At 49.3% G+C, this 13,705-nt stretch overlaps 1 protein-coding gene across 6 annotated transcripts in view; it reads right to left on the reverse strand.

Moving 5' to 3' along the window:
- Positions 1-7,458: 7,458 nt before the first annotated feature.
- Stk35 (serine/threonine kinase 35) overlaps positions 7,459-13,705 on the reverse strand; it is a 41,255-nt gene continuing 35,008 nt past the window's right edge. For 4 of the 6 annotated variants that reach the window (XM_048348926.1, XM_048348927.1, XM_048348924.1 and 1 more), the window contains one exon: positions 7,459-11,540. Coding sequence is in view for 1 of the 6 variants with exons in the window: in XM_048348927.1 (XP_048204884.1) it covers positions 11,452-11,540 (89 nt within the window). In the remaining 5 variants the exon portion in view is untranslated. The remainder of the gene's footprint in view (positions 11,541-13,705) is intronic. The other 2 variants (XR_007211309.1, XR_007211308.1) reach the window with 2 other exon arrangements.

A 13,705-nucleotide genomic window follows, 5' to 3' on the forward strand; every position in this document is an offset into this window, starting at 1 on the left:
CTTCAAGCGGGCTGTGGGAAGGATACTCATTGGGCTGGACCTGTAAGACTGTGGGCAGACCACTCTGAGTCCGTGGCTGGGCAGTGTCTTTGCAGCATCTTCGAGTAAGAGCTCCAAAGGAGAATATTTAAAGACATTCTGTTACTTACTACTGAGCATGTATTGAAGAAATACTTGGAACTGAGATGAAAAAAAAATAAACAACAAACTAACTCAGATGGGCAGGCTTCCTTCCAAAATGCTAGCCAAAGCTCGAGGGAGAGTTAGGGTATGAGAACTTCAAAGCAGAGTCCTGGGAAGCAAGTTGGGGGCCCTGAGAGAAGAGAGCTAGGGGGGTTCCAGGAGTGTAGGCAGATAGCTCTCTACTTCTTCCAAGCATCCCTTGTTTTCTCAGATTATGGCCATCTGACGACCCAAGAACACAGAACTCCTTTTCTGTGCTAGAGTTGGGGCTTGGTTGCCTGTTCACAATTCTGATAGTTACCTATAGGCTGCCTCTACCCACAGAGCTAGGGCCAGACCACACATCTGGAGATTCACCTTCCCAGAAACCAGTTTCTACACTTGATTTCCCAGATTGACCCCTGTCTTCTGGTGTGGCAGAGCGTGGTGCATACTAGGTGCTCAGGAGACATCTGCACAAATAGGGGAGGCGGACCTATGTGTATTGTATCTTGAATCCCAGTGTTCAGCAGAGGAAGTGCTTAGTAAATGCTCAAGGTAGGCAGGGAGAAAGAAAAGTACACATCTTGAGGGTCCCTGGGGTCCCCTGAAGGGCTTACCCCAGGATCACTGATCCAGGGATGATGTCTTTACCATCTTCTCCATCTCAGAGAAGACAAAGAAACCCAGAGACATGGGGTAAACTGCCCAGCATCGCACAGGAAGTGGCAGGCCTGAGATGTTAACCTAGGCAATATGAGCCAACCAAAGCCCCACACCAGTGGCTCACAGCTGGAGCTACTTAGGAGGCTGAGATCTAGGGATTGAAGTTTGAAGCCAGCCTAGGCAGACAAGTCCAAAAGACTCTTATGTTCAATTAACCAGAAATAAGCTGGAAGTGGAGGTGTGGTTCAAGTGATAGGGCACCCGCCTTGAGTAAAATAGCCAAGTGAGAGCACAGGGCCCTGCGTTCAAGCCTCAGTACCCCTCCCCCTGTCCCCACACGATACAGTGGATCTTCTCTGGTGGTGAAGATCTAATTTAGTTATTTTTATTTCATACTTCTAAAACCAGATCTGCAGGGCCATCATCTTTTGTAAGAAGAAGCCAGAAGCAAATCTGATGGATCCAGCAAGCTGTCAATCCCAACACCCAGTCTCCCCTCAGCCTTAATGGGAGACACTGCCCCCTTTGCCTCCAGGTCTCCAGATGTGGTCATATGACTAACCTTTTAGCCAGTTTAGCCCATGAGATGTACGTGAAAGTAGAGTGTATGTCCTCAGAGAAAGTTCCTTTAAAAGAGGGGGCAGACTTTCTCCTCCCCCCCCATCCCTGTCTGCCTTTTGGATGAAGATGAAATGCCTGATGCTCCAGCAGCCACCCTGGTCTGCGAGGAGACCTTGAAGATGGAAGCTTCCCACTTGAAGATTTAACCTTGTTTTGCAGGAGAGGAGAGGAGCCAAGTTCTGTCTTGTTTTAGCTGCTGCTCTTTGGGACTTCCTGTTTGCCCAGCAGTACCTAATCTTCAGACTCTGGCAAAGTGATTATCCTCATGTTACATAAGTGGAAACTGAGTCTTCAGGCAGCAGAACAACTTGAAGTGAATGCAGGTAGAGCCTGGATACAAAACCACTAGCTACAGGTGTCTCTTCAGCATTGGGCCGGGAGTCCACACTGGTAGGAGGGCAGCGAGGCCCTGCCACTGTGGGAGCCAGGAATGTGTGGCGTTGGCATTGTTTTTGGCCTGCTGGCTTGGGGTAACTGTTTTCTGTGTTCTGACTACATCTGAGTCTGTGCCTGGGCCCTGCAGCATGTTGGCCAGGGCCCCGGAATGTGGTTATTAAATTCCTTAGACTCTGGTCTGCCCTCAAGGAACCAGTAGTCCAGGCAGAGGCAATTATTGGAGCTTTTGCAATAGGGAAGCAGTTATCATATTGTGCAGAACAGGATGAGGTGGCCGCCTCCCCTGGGAGGGGCTTAGGCCTGCAGAGCAGCAGCAGAGGCCTGAAGTGGGCTAGGAAGGCACTGTGCCCACGGCCCAGCCTCAGGAGACAGCAGCAGGCAGTGTTCCACGGGAAGGCATCTGGGAGCGGAGGTTCGTGTCAGATCCTTGAGCACACACAGGGGCATGGAAGAGAAGTGTGAAATACGTGATATGATTGTCTGAACTCGGAACCCATTGATTCCAGGAGCAGGTCACAGGGTGTCTTTCTGCTAGAACAATATTACAAGTAGATGTTATGGAGGGAAAATGTACTGCCTCCTGGGTGTTGTGATGAGAATTATATATGCACTGTCTCATGAATGTTCAGAAAAGAGTATGAAATCCATCCTGGTGTGTGTGTGTGTGTGTGTGTGTGTGTGTGTGTGTGTGTGTGTGTGTGTGTGTGTGTGTGTGTGTGTGTGTGTGTGCGCGCGCGCCCTTAGGCTTGAACTCAGGGCCTAGGCACTGTCCCTGAGCTTTTGTGCACATGTCCCGTGCTCTACCACCTGAACCATAACTCTACTTGCAGCTTCTTTATGGTTCGCTGGAGATGAGCATGTCATATAGACTTTCCTGCTAGGGAGAGTCCATTGCTTCAATCTGCCATCCTCAGATCTTAGTCTCCTGAGTAGCTAGGATTACAGGCCTGAGCCACTGGCACCTGGCTTTTTGTCATTTTATAGATCATGAAACAGAAGCTCAAAGTTAAAATGTCCCAGGCCCTGGGCTGGGGATATGGCCTAGTGGCAAGAGTGCTTGCCTCGTATACATGAGGCCTTGGGTTCGATTCCCCAGCACCACATATACAGAAAACGGCCAGAAGTGGTGCTGTGGCTCAAGTGGCAGAGTGCTAGCCTTGAGCAAAAAGAAGCCAGGGACAGTGCTCAGGCCCTGAGTCCAAGCCCCAGGACTGGCCAAAAAAAAAAAAAAGTCCCAGGCCCAGCGGCTGTAGGAAGCAAAATCCTTCTGCTCCCTGAACCTACTATAGTGCTAAGCCCCCAGAGAACAACTTGCTCGCAGACGGCCATGGCTCTGGAGTCAGGAATCCATTGCTTTCCTACTCTGCACTGTCCTCTCTCCCCCCTGGAGCTACAGCCAAGGGATCAGCTGGGGAGGAGGGAGAACTAACCTCTAGGCCTGGTTCCCGCCCACAGGCTCCATTCCCACAAGCCAGCCCCAGGCCATGCTGTGTGTGTAGTTGTGTAGTTCCAAGTGGTTGATGAAAAAGAAAAATAGATTTCCAGGCACTTGGCACTCATGCCAGTAATCCTAACTACTCAGGAGGCTGAGATTTGGGGATCCTAGTTCAAAGCCAGCCCAGGCAGACGAATGCAAGTGACTTATTACCTCCAATTAACCAGCAAAAATTCAGAAGTGGAGGTGTGGCTCAAGTGGTACAGGGCCCACCTTGAACAAAAAAGTTAAGTTTGAGGCTGAGTTCAAGTCCCAGTACCAGCGCACGCACGCACACACACACACACACACACACAATTTTGTGATAATTCTGATAAAAATTATATGAAATCCAAATTTTAATGCCCATAAATAAAGCCTTATTGACACATAGCCATGCTATTTGTTTGCATATTCCCTATGGCTGGCTGTGCATTACAGCAGTAGGGCTGATGGCTGTAGCTGGTCCAATGGCCTCAAAAGCCTGGTTTATCTTTTTGCTCTTGACAGAACAAGTTGGCTGATCCTTGGTCTATATGAAAGAAATCAAACCTCAATAATATAATTATTCCCATCTGGCAACTTCCTTCTCAAGTAGCTCAGGAGTTTGCTGGGATGAAGTGGGCTATGACTAAGCCTTCGGAATGGAGCAGCCAGGCAGGGGTGGGCCAGGCCTCAGGGGCTCCCATCCTGCTGCTGCCCTCTGCCCTTCATGACCCCCAAGCAAGTTCCACTGGGATAATATGTCCTCACAGAACAGGTCTTCAGCCAGCTTGAATGTGGGCTGTGGCCATGTCAGGTTCTGCCTAAGGACAAACACATGTATATGCATATACATATTTATATGAACATGATGTATAAAACAGTGCTAGTGATCAAGGAAGTGCCTCAGGAAATATATAGCACATTAGAGACACAGTGATGGTGGGGATGTACTTCTTTAAATAAAAGGGTCAGGAAGTATCTCTCAGGTGATAAGCACAGGTGACCTGAAGAAGCCATTAAGGACCAATGTGTTCCAGGTAGAGAAGGGCATGTGCAAAGGCCCTGGGATGGAAATGTCCCATGTGCTTAGAGGCAGCAAGGCGACCAACAGCGACAGAGGTGTGGTGTGTGTGTGTGTGTGTGTGTGTGTGTGTGTGTGTGTGTGACTGAGGTCTTGAGTGGCAAGCGGGCCTGAGAAATAAGCAGGAAGATGGGGAGACAGCTACAGGCCAAGGGGTCTATGGCACGTCTGTTGCCCTGGGAATCTGTAGTGTCCCAGTCCAAAGCATGAACTGTTCTGATCTTGAAGGACATCTCTGTGTAGAGACTGGATTGAGGTGGTCTCAATGCCACAGGACCTCCTTTGGAGCCTCGGTCACCTGGGAGGTTGAAGCTGCAATGTTTTATGTTAGAAAGCCAGAGTGGCTGAGGGAACCTCAGAATCCCCAGGCATTGAGCAAGCTTTTAAGGGGTTGCAGTTGAACATGCTTAAGGCAGGGCAAGACTCAGATCAGGCTCCTCAGTCCTCACCCCCTCCAGGAAGTCTTCCTGATGTTTCCCTAGTTGTCCTGGGACTGTCACTGGTGGCACATCACAGGAGCTTGCTTCTTCTCATGCCTGGGCCACCATGCTGATGTACCTGTCTGCTTCAAGTCCCTCCTCTGGAACACATCCTGGTTGGTGGCAAGATGTCTGAGTACAGGTACTTATCAAGGCATTAAACCAAGGACTGGACAGCTGGGAAGAGGGTTATTTGGGAGTAATCAGTGAGATCCCAGATGGTTAACTTTTCCCACTGGTCTAGTTCAGTATTTTCTAGATCATTTTCTCCCAAGTCTGAGTGACATCTTTCTCATCTTTAGAGCCTGGTGCTTAACACACCATATTACAGAGATAAACTCCAAAGTCTACATCAGTCACTCCCAAACACACCACATTGAGCCCCTCCCACCCCCCTTCACTTTTGAATCTTGCACAAATTCCATGGTGCAGGTTTCGGGGAGATGCTCACTGAAGTGGTGCCCACCATGTATCTCCCACGAGAAAGCTTAGGTTCTCTTACCTAGCCTACCAAGCAGGTATTTGCTACTTTGTGGATGAGGAAATGAAGTCAGAAGGGTGACCTGCCTCGAAGTCACGGAGTGAACTAGTAGAGCCACTGTAGGTGACACCCCTTCTTGCTGGGCCAATCCGCATCTGAGTAAGAATCTAAATGTTTTAGAGGCTATTCTCATTATTGTTCACTATCAATAGTCCAGTGGGCAGACCCTCTATAACCATGACCACTCAACACCCATTAGAAAAGAGGATGCGGCAAAAAAAAAATGCAACTGTGAGAACGTACAGTGGTGCAGTCTCTGGAAACTGTGACAATAGGCAGGTGTTGCGACACATCCCTATAATTCCACTCAGGAGGCTGAAATCTGAGGATCACACTTTAAAGCCATTCTGGGCAGCAAAGTCCATAAGATTCTAACTCCGATTAACCAGCAAAAGTGATAAGACTGGAGGATTGGCTCATGTGATAGAGCACATGGCTAAAAAATGCCAGGTGAGAGGCATGGGGCCCTCAGTTCATGCCCCAGTACTGGCACAAAACAAAGCAAAAACTTCAATATTACTACAAATCCAAGGAAACAGGACACTGAATTCTACATAAAATCTTATTTGTAGCAACATCATTCATAATAGCCAAAAAGTAAAAACCACCCAAATGCTCAAATGTTGTGGATAAGCTAGAAGGTATATCCAGAGGAAAACTAGGTAACAGAAAAGAATGAAATATTGACACAGGTTACAATGTAGACAAATCTTCCAGCCACAAAAAGGCTGCATGTTACATGATTCTGTCTATATATTTCACTAACTGGCAAATCCTGGGACACAAAGTAGACTGACAGTGGTCAGGTGCTGCAAGAGGGTGGACAGTACTTGGGAAGTGACTGAGAACGGGTAAAATGATGGTGGTCATGGATACAAACTCTGCTATTAGAAATTCACTGTATTGTACACTTGGGAAGGGTGATTTACCTCAATAAAGCTATTAACCCAAACTAAACTTGGTTGCCTTTGACTAGCCAAGCACACAAAAATCCTTTGCAGGAAATTTTGTCCCCAGCAGCCACCGTACCCCCAGCCCTGGGTCGGGAATGTAGCTTGTTCACTCCCAGATTGGGCAAGAAGCCTGTTGCATCTTTTCCTGTCACACACATTCCAATGTCCTGACTGACTTAGGTCTTCCTTTTTCCCGGGCTCCCACGTTTCCTTGGGAAAGGCTTGGAATGATGCACTTCACCAGTTCAGCACAATTCCAGAAGAGTCTCTTTGGAAAACAAGACACTAGGAACCTTTGCTGAAAGCTTGCAGGGTGCAGGGTGCAGGGTGCAGGGTGCTGGGCCCACTAGGTCCAGGCTTCGGCTCTTTGAAGGTAACATTACCTCCTCTACAGTACACCCGGGGATGGAGGGCCAATGAGGCTGTCCTCCACATTCCAGATGGCAAAAGCAGATGTTCCTGTCCACTGTGTACCTCCTCAGCTGTCCTGGTGTCTCCAGGCCTTCGTATTCTCATCAGCAGGGCACACATCACAGCCACCAAGCAGTATGGTGGAACAACCAGAAGTGCCTGGCTTTGAACAAATTCCAGCAGAACCTGGCTTAGGCAGGAGATGGGCTGTGCGCTCTCTCTTATTCCCAATCCAGCCACCATGGTCTGGGCAGAGCATAGGACTTTCTCTTCTGAGCATGGGCACTGTCCTCTTGGACTAGTTGTTCTGCCCTTCTCTCATACTGCCAAGCTTCTCGTATTACCTGATCCTGCTGCTGTGGTGGGCATGTCTCATTTCTAGTGTGGACTATCCCCAGGGGTAACCTAGTGGACCTGCAAGGCTGGAGTTGAGGGAGGCTTTGACATGTTTGGGAGGGGCCACCACTGTTTGTTCAGGTTCCACATCCTGAGAGGAGCACAGCAGGTCCCCAGGCTCCCCCCAAGTGCAGTGCTGTAAATTCTGGCCCCTCAGGAATGGGAAAAGCAGCATGGGAACAGAGGCAGGGAGGGGGCCTTTCTCTCAGGTGACTAAATGGAACTGTGATGCTGTGGCATGGGCTGGCTTCTCCCCCTCCCAAGTAGGCGCCAACAAAACCACAAAACACAGGTTTCCAATCACGTATGGCTTCTTTGACCCCATCAAATAACTTTATTCACACAAACGTCCCTTAATTTACAAAGCCTCAGTCATTCATACATTAGGGGATCCACAGTGTTCAAGGAACTTAAATATAATGTATATCAACCCAAGTAAACCAAGTACAAAAAATATTCATATAAAGTTGTTCACACGTAGGTCCTAGATTACCAGCTTCTGTGCAAAAAAGAAAATAAAGAGAAAAATAGATTAACTAGTATTTGAAACTAACCTGTGCCTAGCTTAAAACCTCCCTCACAACCAAACCTGCCCCACACAAGTCAGGAGGCCACTGGAATGCCCTCCCCGGCTGATGGCAAGAAGCTCCCGGGCACAAGATTTCTTTAAAATGCCCCCAAATCAGCTTCTTTCCTCCTATGGTCTTGCCTGTGTATGTGCAACTTCAGGTACCCTGTGCAGCCCTGGGAAGAGAGGCCTCAGGCAACTGAGGGCAGTGGGTTCATCCCTAAGTGGTGGCTGTGGATCATGCCCCCCACCCCCAGGCTTCTGGCCAAGAGCATTCTCCAGACAGGAGTCCCTGACCTCAAAGCTGGGGTGAGGCAGGTGAGGGTCGGAGGCAGTATCTCTGGGCCTCATCCTCCCAAATGTGCTGGCCTAGGCAGCTGAATAACCAAGCTTCACTGTTCTGAGGTTGCTAGACCTCGGACTCCCAGTGGCTAAAAGTCTGGGGCTAACCAGACAATTTGGGGGTGGCAAGTGGAAGAGCTAGTCAAAGGGAGGAATAACCAAGAGATCCACCTAGAACAAGAGCCAGCAGTACCAGGGAGGGAAGGACAGGCTGGAAGTACTCTTGGGGGAAGAGGGCTGGAACCGTGGTAGGGAACAAGGCAAGGGTAGTTAGGGTTCCCTCCTTAGCAAGGAGAGCCTGATTCTTGTGTTTCCAAGTTCCCAAGATACCCAGAGGCTAAAACCCAGATACCTATCCTTTTACTTTCTCCTCTAAAACAGTAAACAGTAACAACAGATAAGGATCCCACACCACCAGCTTTTTCTTTTCTTAGAAATTCAAGCAAAAATAAGAATCTTATTGCTCCTAACACTGGTTTTCTAGGATAGAGACAAGTGATATGTTGAGTAGCTGAGACTCCTGGAAGGGAATGATGGAGGTGGGGAGAGGTCCTAGCACCACAGGGCCAGGGAGCAGAGGGAATGAAGGGCCCCCACCATCTCTGCCTACATTCACTCTGTGGCTACCACTGGCAGTGCCGTAAAGGAGGCCAGGCCCAGTCCACAGTGAAATCCCCACCCTAGAGTGGGCACACTTCTCCTCCAGCTGTAAACAGGGTTATTTCTTAAGTAAACATTTAACACACTCCCTCTGAAAGGCAGCCATGGGAGCAAACCCCCAGCAGGGTGGGAAGATTCGAGTGTCCATTACCTGTCCCAATGCCTCTGGCTGGTGTGAGATGAGGCTAAGGCCAGAAGGAACCTTAGTCCCCTTACCCAGAATGGGGTGAGATGGAGCCAGTCTGGAAGAAGCAGCTGGAGACGAGTGGGCAGCAGCTCTCCTGTCCTGGGCTAAGCTACCTGGAGTGCTCTGGAGGCAGGTGGGCATTGCTTGGGTATAAGGAGATGAGGGTGAAAACCTTTCCCCTCTGGCAATCCGCAGGTGCGAAAGTGTGAGTGCCAATAACAGGTAGACACAGGAGGAAAAGAGGCCATGTGCTTCTGGTTGAGCCAGGAGTCTAGCCAAGAGGACAAAGGAATAAGGCACTAAGATCTGTCCTGCTGACTCCTTTCCCGGGAGACTGAGGCCAGGGCAGTCCCCCAACAGTCTACCCTTTTCACACATTCAGGAAGAGAACTACAGTTGTAAGGTGTCTAACAAACTTTGGGTGCTGAGATGATGTCCCATGGCTTCTGGCAGGCCAGAGACCCAGGTAGAGGCAGGAAGAGGGAATCAGTAGGTGGTGGCTGATGGCTGAGACTGACAGGAGCGCAGTTCTGAGAAGACTGCAGGAGCCACGGGGGTGGGGGTGGGGGTGGGGGCACCCACTAACCATGACAGAGCAGGACAGGGAGGGGAAGAGGCAGGGACAGGCACTTGGGACTCAGGAGCTGGCCCTCATTTGAGCTAGGGAAGTCCCACTGAGCCAGCGCTGGCTGTAGTCCTGGAAGATAAGGTGCAGGAAAGTGGGCTCCCCATGCCAGGCTGCCCACCTGTGACCGCCAGTGACTACTGACATTTAAAGCCAAGAGCCTGGGCTGAGCAGAACAAAAAGACAAGCAGGTCACCTGCTAGGCCTGTGCCTGCTCCAAGTTTGGGGACTGTTTTTCCCATCTGCTCATAGATGGAGAGATGACAGTCTCCAGGGAAGGTGAAGTCGAGGAGGAGCATGCTCTGTAATCAGAGGAGGCTGCTCTGTCTCACCCCTGCTCCCCCTACCCCCTCCCCCCCCCCAGCTCCCTAGCTGCCACTCAATATACTCAGGAGCCTGCCCGAGAAGTCAGAGGAGAGGAAACAGGGCCAGGCAGTCACAACAGGTTTCAGCCCATGAAGGGAAGGAAAGAGCCTTGTTGCCACCTGTAGCCCCATGGAATCCCAGAAATAGCAGCCAGCCTTCTGCCAAGAGGAAGAAGAAATCTCATGATGCAGCTGAGGGGCTTAGATAAGGCTAGAAGAATTCTAATGATGTGGCCAAGTGGGGCTGGATGTGCTGGTCACAGGATGTGCAGGACCACAGGACTGCTGCTTATAGGGAAGTCTCTCTTGATCACACACCAACTAGAATACCTTCAATCACCTTCCCATCAGTCCTATGCTATTTTTTTTTGGGGGGGGGGACATGGGGGACAAAAATGAACACAAATGAGCCCTTTCCCCTTCCTCAGAAACCCTATCCCATTTGGCCATAAATATAATATAGGTGAAAACCCTGGAAAGGCTTGGGGGCTCCCAGCAGCAGCCTGGAACGGGGTGGGTGGGAGGCTACCATGAGGATGGGCACCCACTGAGTCAGTCCAAGGGGTCAGGGAGATGGCGCTTGACATGTCACTGGATATAACATGGTGGACTCTGGCAACGGGGCACACCTTTACAGAGACGGCCAAGGTGGCAGCCAGTTCAGGACACTGCTATCATGGCAATCAGTGGGCACAAGACCTGAGGGCCCAGGCAGAGTCTGTGGCACACCCGGAAGACGACGATCCTAGAGGCAGCAGGTAAGGGGTGCTGAGCTAACAATGATGATGGTGTCCAAGGAAGACTCGGTGTGCTCCAAAGAGGTTTGGCACGACAGTCCTAACCAGACAGTAGGCTTGCGGAACTAGCTGCTCACTGCAGCAGTGGGCATGAGGTGGCCCTTGGCCTTCTCCCCCTGGGGCTCCCAGTTATAAGGGGTAGAAGAGGAAACCAAGTCCTACCACCGAGTCCTGATGGGGCCTGGAGTCCCAACAGCTTAAAGAGAACCAAACCTGCAGGTGAGGCTCCTTTCTAGAGTCCTCCTGGCCAAGCCCTGGCCTTCCTCAGCCAGGCAGCTCTTCACCTCTGCTCCTGTGTGAGGTCCGAGGGCTGGCCAGTACCAGCCCACCCAGGAGTCCAGCAGTCCTGTGTCTGGGAGGAAGGTGGCCCAGAAGCCTCCTATGTCTTCATGTCCTATTCCAAGAGAATCCCCCAACACTCTCTGGGGAGATGGACCTTCTCCAGGGAGTGAGATGCTACAAGCAGAACTGAGACGCACAGAGAAATCAGAAGGAAAATGACACAACTCAAATCGCTCCCTAACCTTTTACAGAAATGAACAGTAAAATGTACACGTTTTGTCCACATTGACTTTCTTTAAATGACGCTTGTCCACAGCATAACCTCCTGCTGTTCTCAAGTCTTGATGACTTAAATTAAAAGAAAAAGGACAGGAAAAAAAATAACAACAACAAAACCAAAATGCAACTAAAAGGAGGGGAATCCCAAACAAAAGCTTCACACTGCCGGAGGTCCAAGCTGTTAGGAGATCACCAGCAGCCAAGCCGCCACCTGTACCCTCTGCTGTCCTGTCCAAGGCATGATGAGACTGTGGGTCCCGAGGGATCGACCTGGAAGACAGAAGGCAGGCAAAGAGTTGACATTTGATCAGAGCCTGGGACACCAGCACCCTACCTAGAGTGGCTCTGAAGCTGGTGGCTGAGTCCTCTAAATACTTGGAGTAACCTGAGTATCACAATTACTCTGGCAATCACAGACATGTTCTTATTTCTCAAGTCACAACAAAGGCAGACACTAGAAGTAAGTACAGATGCTGGCTGCAGCTACCACTCAGCTTCTTAGAACCAACCATCAGGAAAAGAGATCCCATAGGACCATTGTGGGTGGGCAGACACTGCCAGTCCTCATTTTGTTTAGACTTTCCACCCCACCCTCATGGCTGTGCTGTGTGAGCCTTCCAATAATGCTCTGAAGCATTTGCTGCCCCATTTTATATATGAGAAACTAAACTGAAGGCGCAGAGGTTGATCAGAGCCAGGTTTCTCAGAGAGTCCATTGCTTGGTCTAACTCTGCCATGCTGCTGGGGTTAAGGCTGAGAGCTCTGGAGCCAGATCAGAGTCTTGCAGGCTCTGATACTTGAACAAGAGCTAATTAAAATCCTACATTAAACTGTTCCTGCATTAAACATTTTTATAAAGATTGCTTAACATAGTCCCATGTGGCCTAATGGCAGAGAGGGATCGTGAAAAATGCATCATGGTTTAAACAAGCCAAGATGGCTTTGATGTCAGCACGTGGCCCATCACTGACCGGAGCATCATTATATGGTATTCCATGACTGGGTATCTACAACTTGGGAAGAACACTTAGCCCTATTAATTTTGGCTGTTATTTACAAATTGCCTTTGTGCCAGGCCTCAGGAATAAGACAAGAAGCTGTCCTGCAGGGACTTGGGCAAGTGGAAACCTAAAACATAAAAGCCTGTAGAGATTAGAGGTGAGCCATCCCCATACTCTGAGCCACCTAATCAGAGCTAAGTATAGCCTTGTCCTAGCAGGGCAGGCCATCTAGGAGGTAATTCCTATCGTCCTTGCACTTGGAATTACCTAAATTTTTCCAATGCCTGGCTGCACTCAGATTACTGAGTTAGATGAGTCTTCTGACTGTGGGCATCATGAGAAGGACCCTGCCCACAGTGTTGGAGGAGTTTGACAGCCTCTGGAAGGCAGACTGGCCATGTGCCTTCACAATTTTCAATGTACTTAGACCTGGAGCCTCATAACTCCACTCCCCGGAACCCAGCATCTCTGAAAGCCCTAAAATATGGAAAGGACTTTGCTAATAAGGATGACTATTGTCCTAAATTATGAGGCAATAATTCACAAAGCCAAAATAAAGGATGACTGAGAAAATGATCCATCAACTCAATGATATATTGCAGAGGAAATGAGAGATGTGTGGCATCTGAATACTGACAGAGCCATGTCTGGGTCAAGCAGTAGGAAGTTATAAAGCTATGTCACAAAGCAGGAACATGGTTTGCCTCTTGGCTCTGGCTGTAGTTTAACCCCATTATGAAGAATTTAGGGAGTGAAATCAATCAGACCAGTCTGTGGATGGGTGGGTCGCTTGGGAGGTGATGAGGATTAGACACAGACTTCAGGGTGGAGCCCCACAAATGAATCCTGGTGACTTTATCAGGAGACAACAGTCTTGCCATGTGATACCCTGTGCCATCATAAAACTCCACCAGCAAGAAGAGCCATCACCAGATCTGACTTGGGGCCAGAACCATGAGCCAACATAAATCTCTTTTCTTTTTAATTTACCGAGTCTGTGGCAATACGTTATTAGCCACAGAAAAAGGACAAATAAACTTTGACTGTATAACACCCTCCCATAGGGAAATCTGGCAAGAAACAAGAGCAAAACTTCCTTTTCTTCCACCTGACTTAGTACTGAATACATATCACACTAATAGTGCATTTTAATAAACAACACAGCTCCAACAGAAAAGCCCAGACCGGGCTGTCATCCAGGCGCTTCTACAAAGTAGGCAGTGAATCCTCTAAATCTATCAAACAAGGCCAAAATGGCTCCTGGTCTCCTGCCTGCTAACTCCAAAAAAACAAACAAACAAATAACTTCATTGAGGGTCTTGATTCTACAGTTTTTGACTTGGGAAAAAAATCATTGTAAATATAAACTCCCTGATGATTTGGCAGTCACCTCCAGTCCTTGGCTTGCAGCTTGCTTTCCGGGAGATCGGGATG

This window comes from Perognathus longimembris, chromosome 6 (assembly GCF_023159225.1).
Source record: "Perognathus longimembris pacificus isolate PPM17 chromosome 6, ASM2315922v1, whole genome shotgun sequence".
Classification (NCBI taxonomy): domain Eukaryota; kingdom Metazoa; phylum Chordata; class Mammalia; order Rodentia; family Heteromyidae; genus Perognathus; species Perognathus longimembris.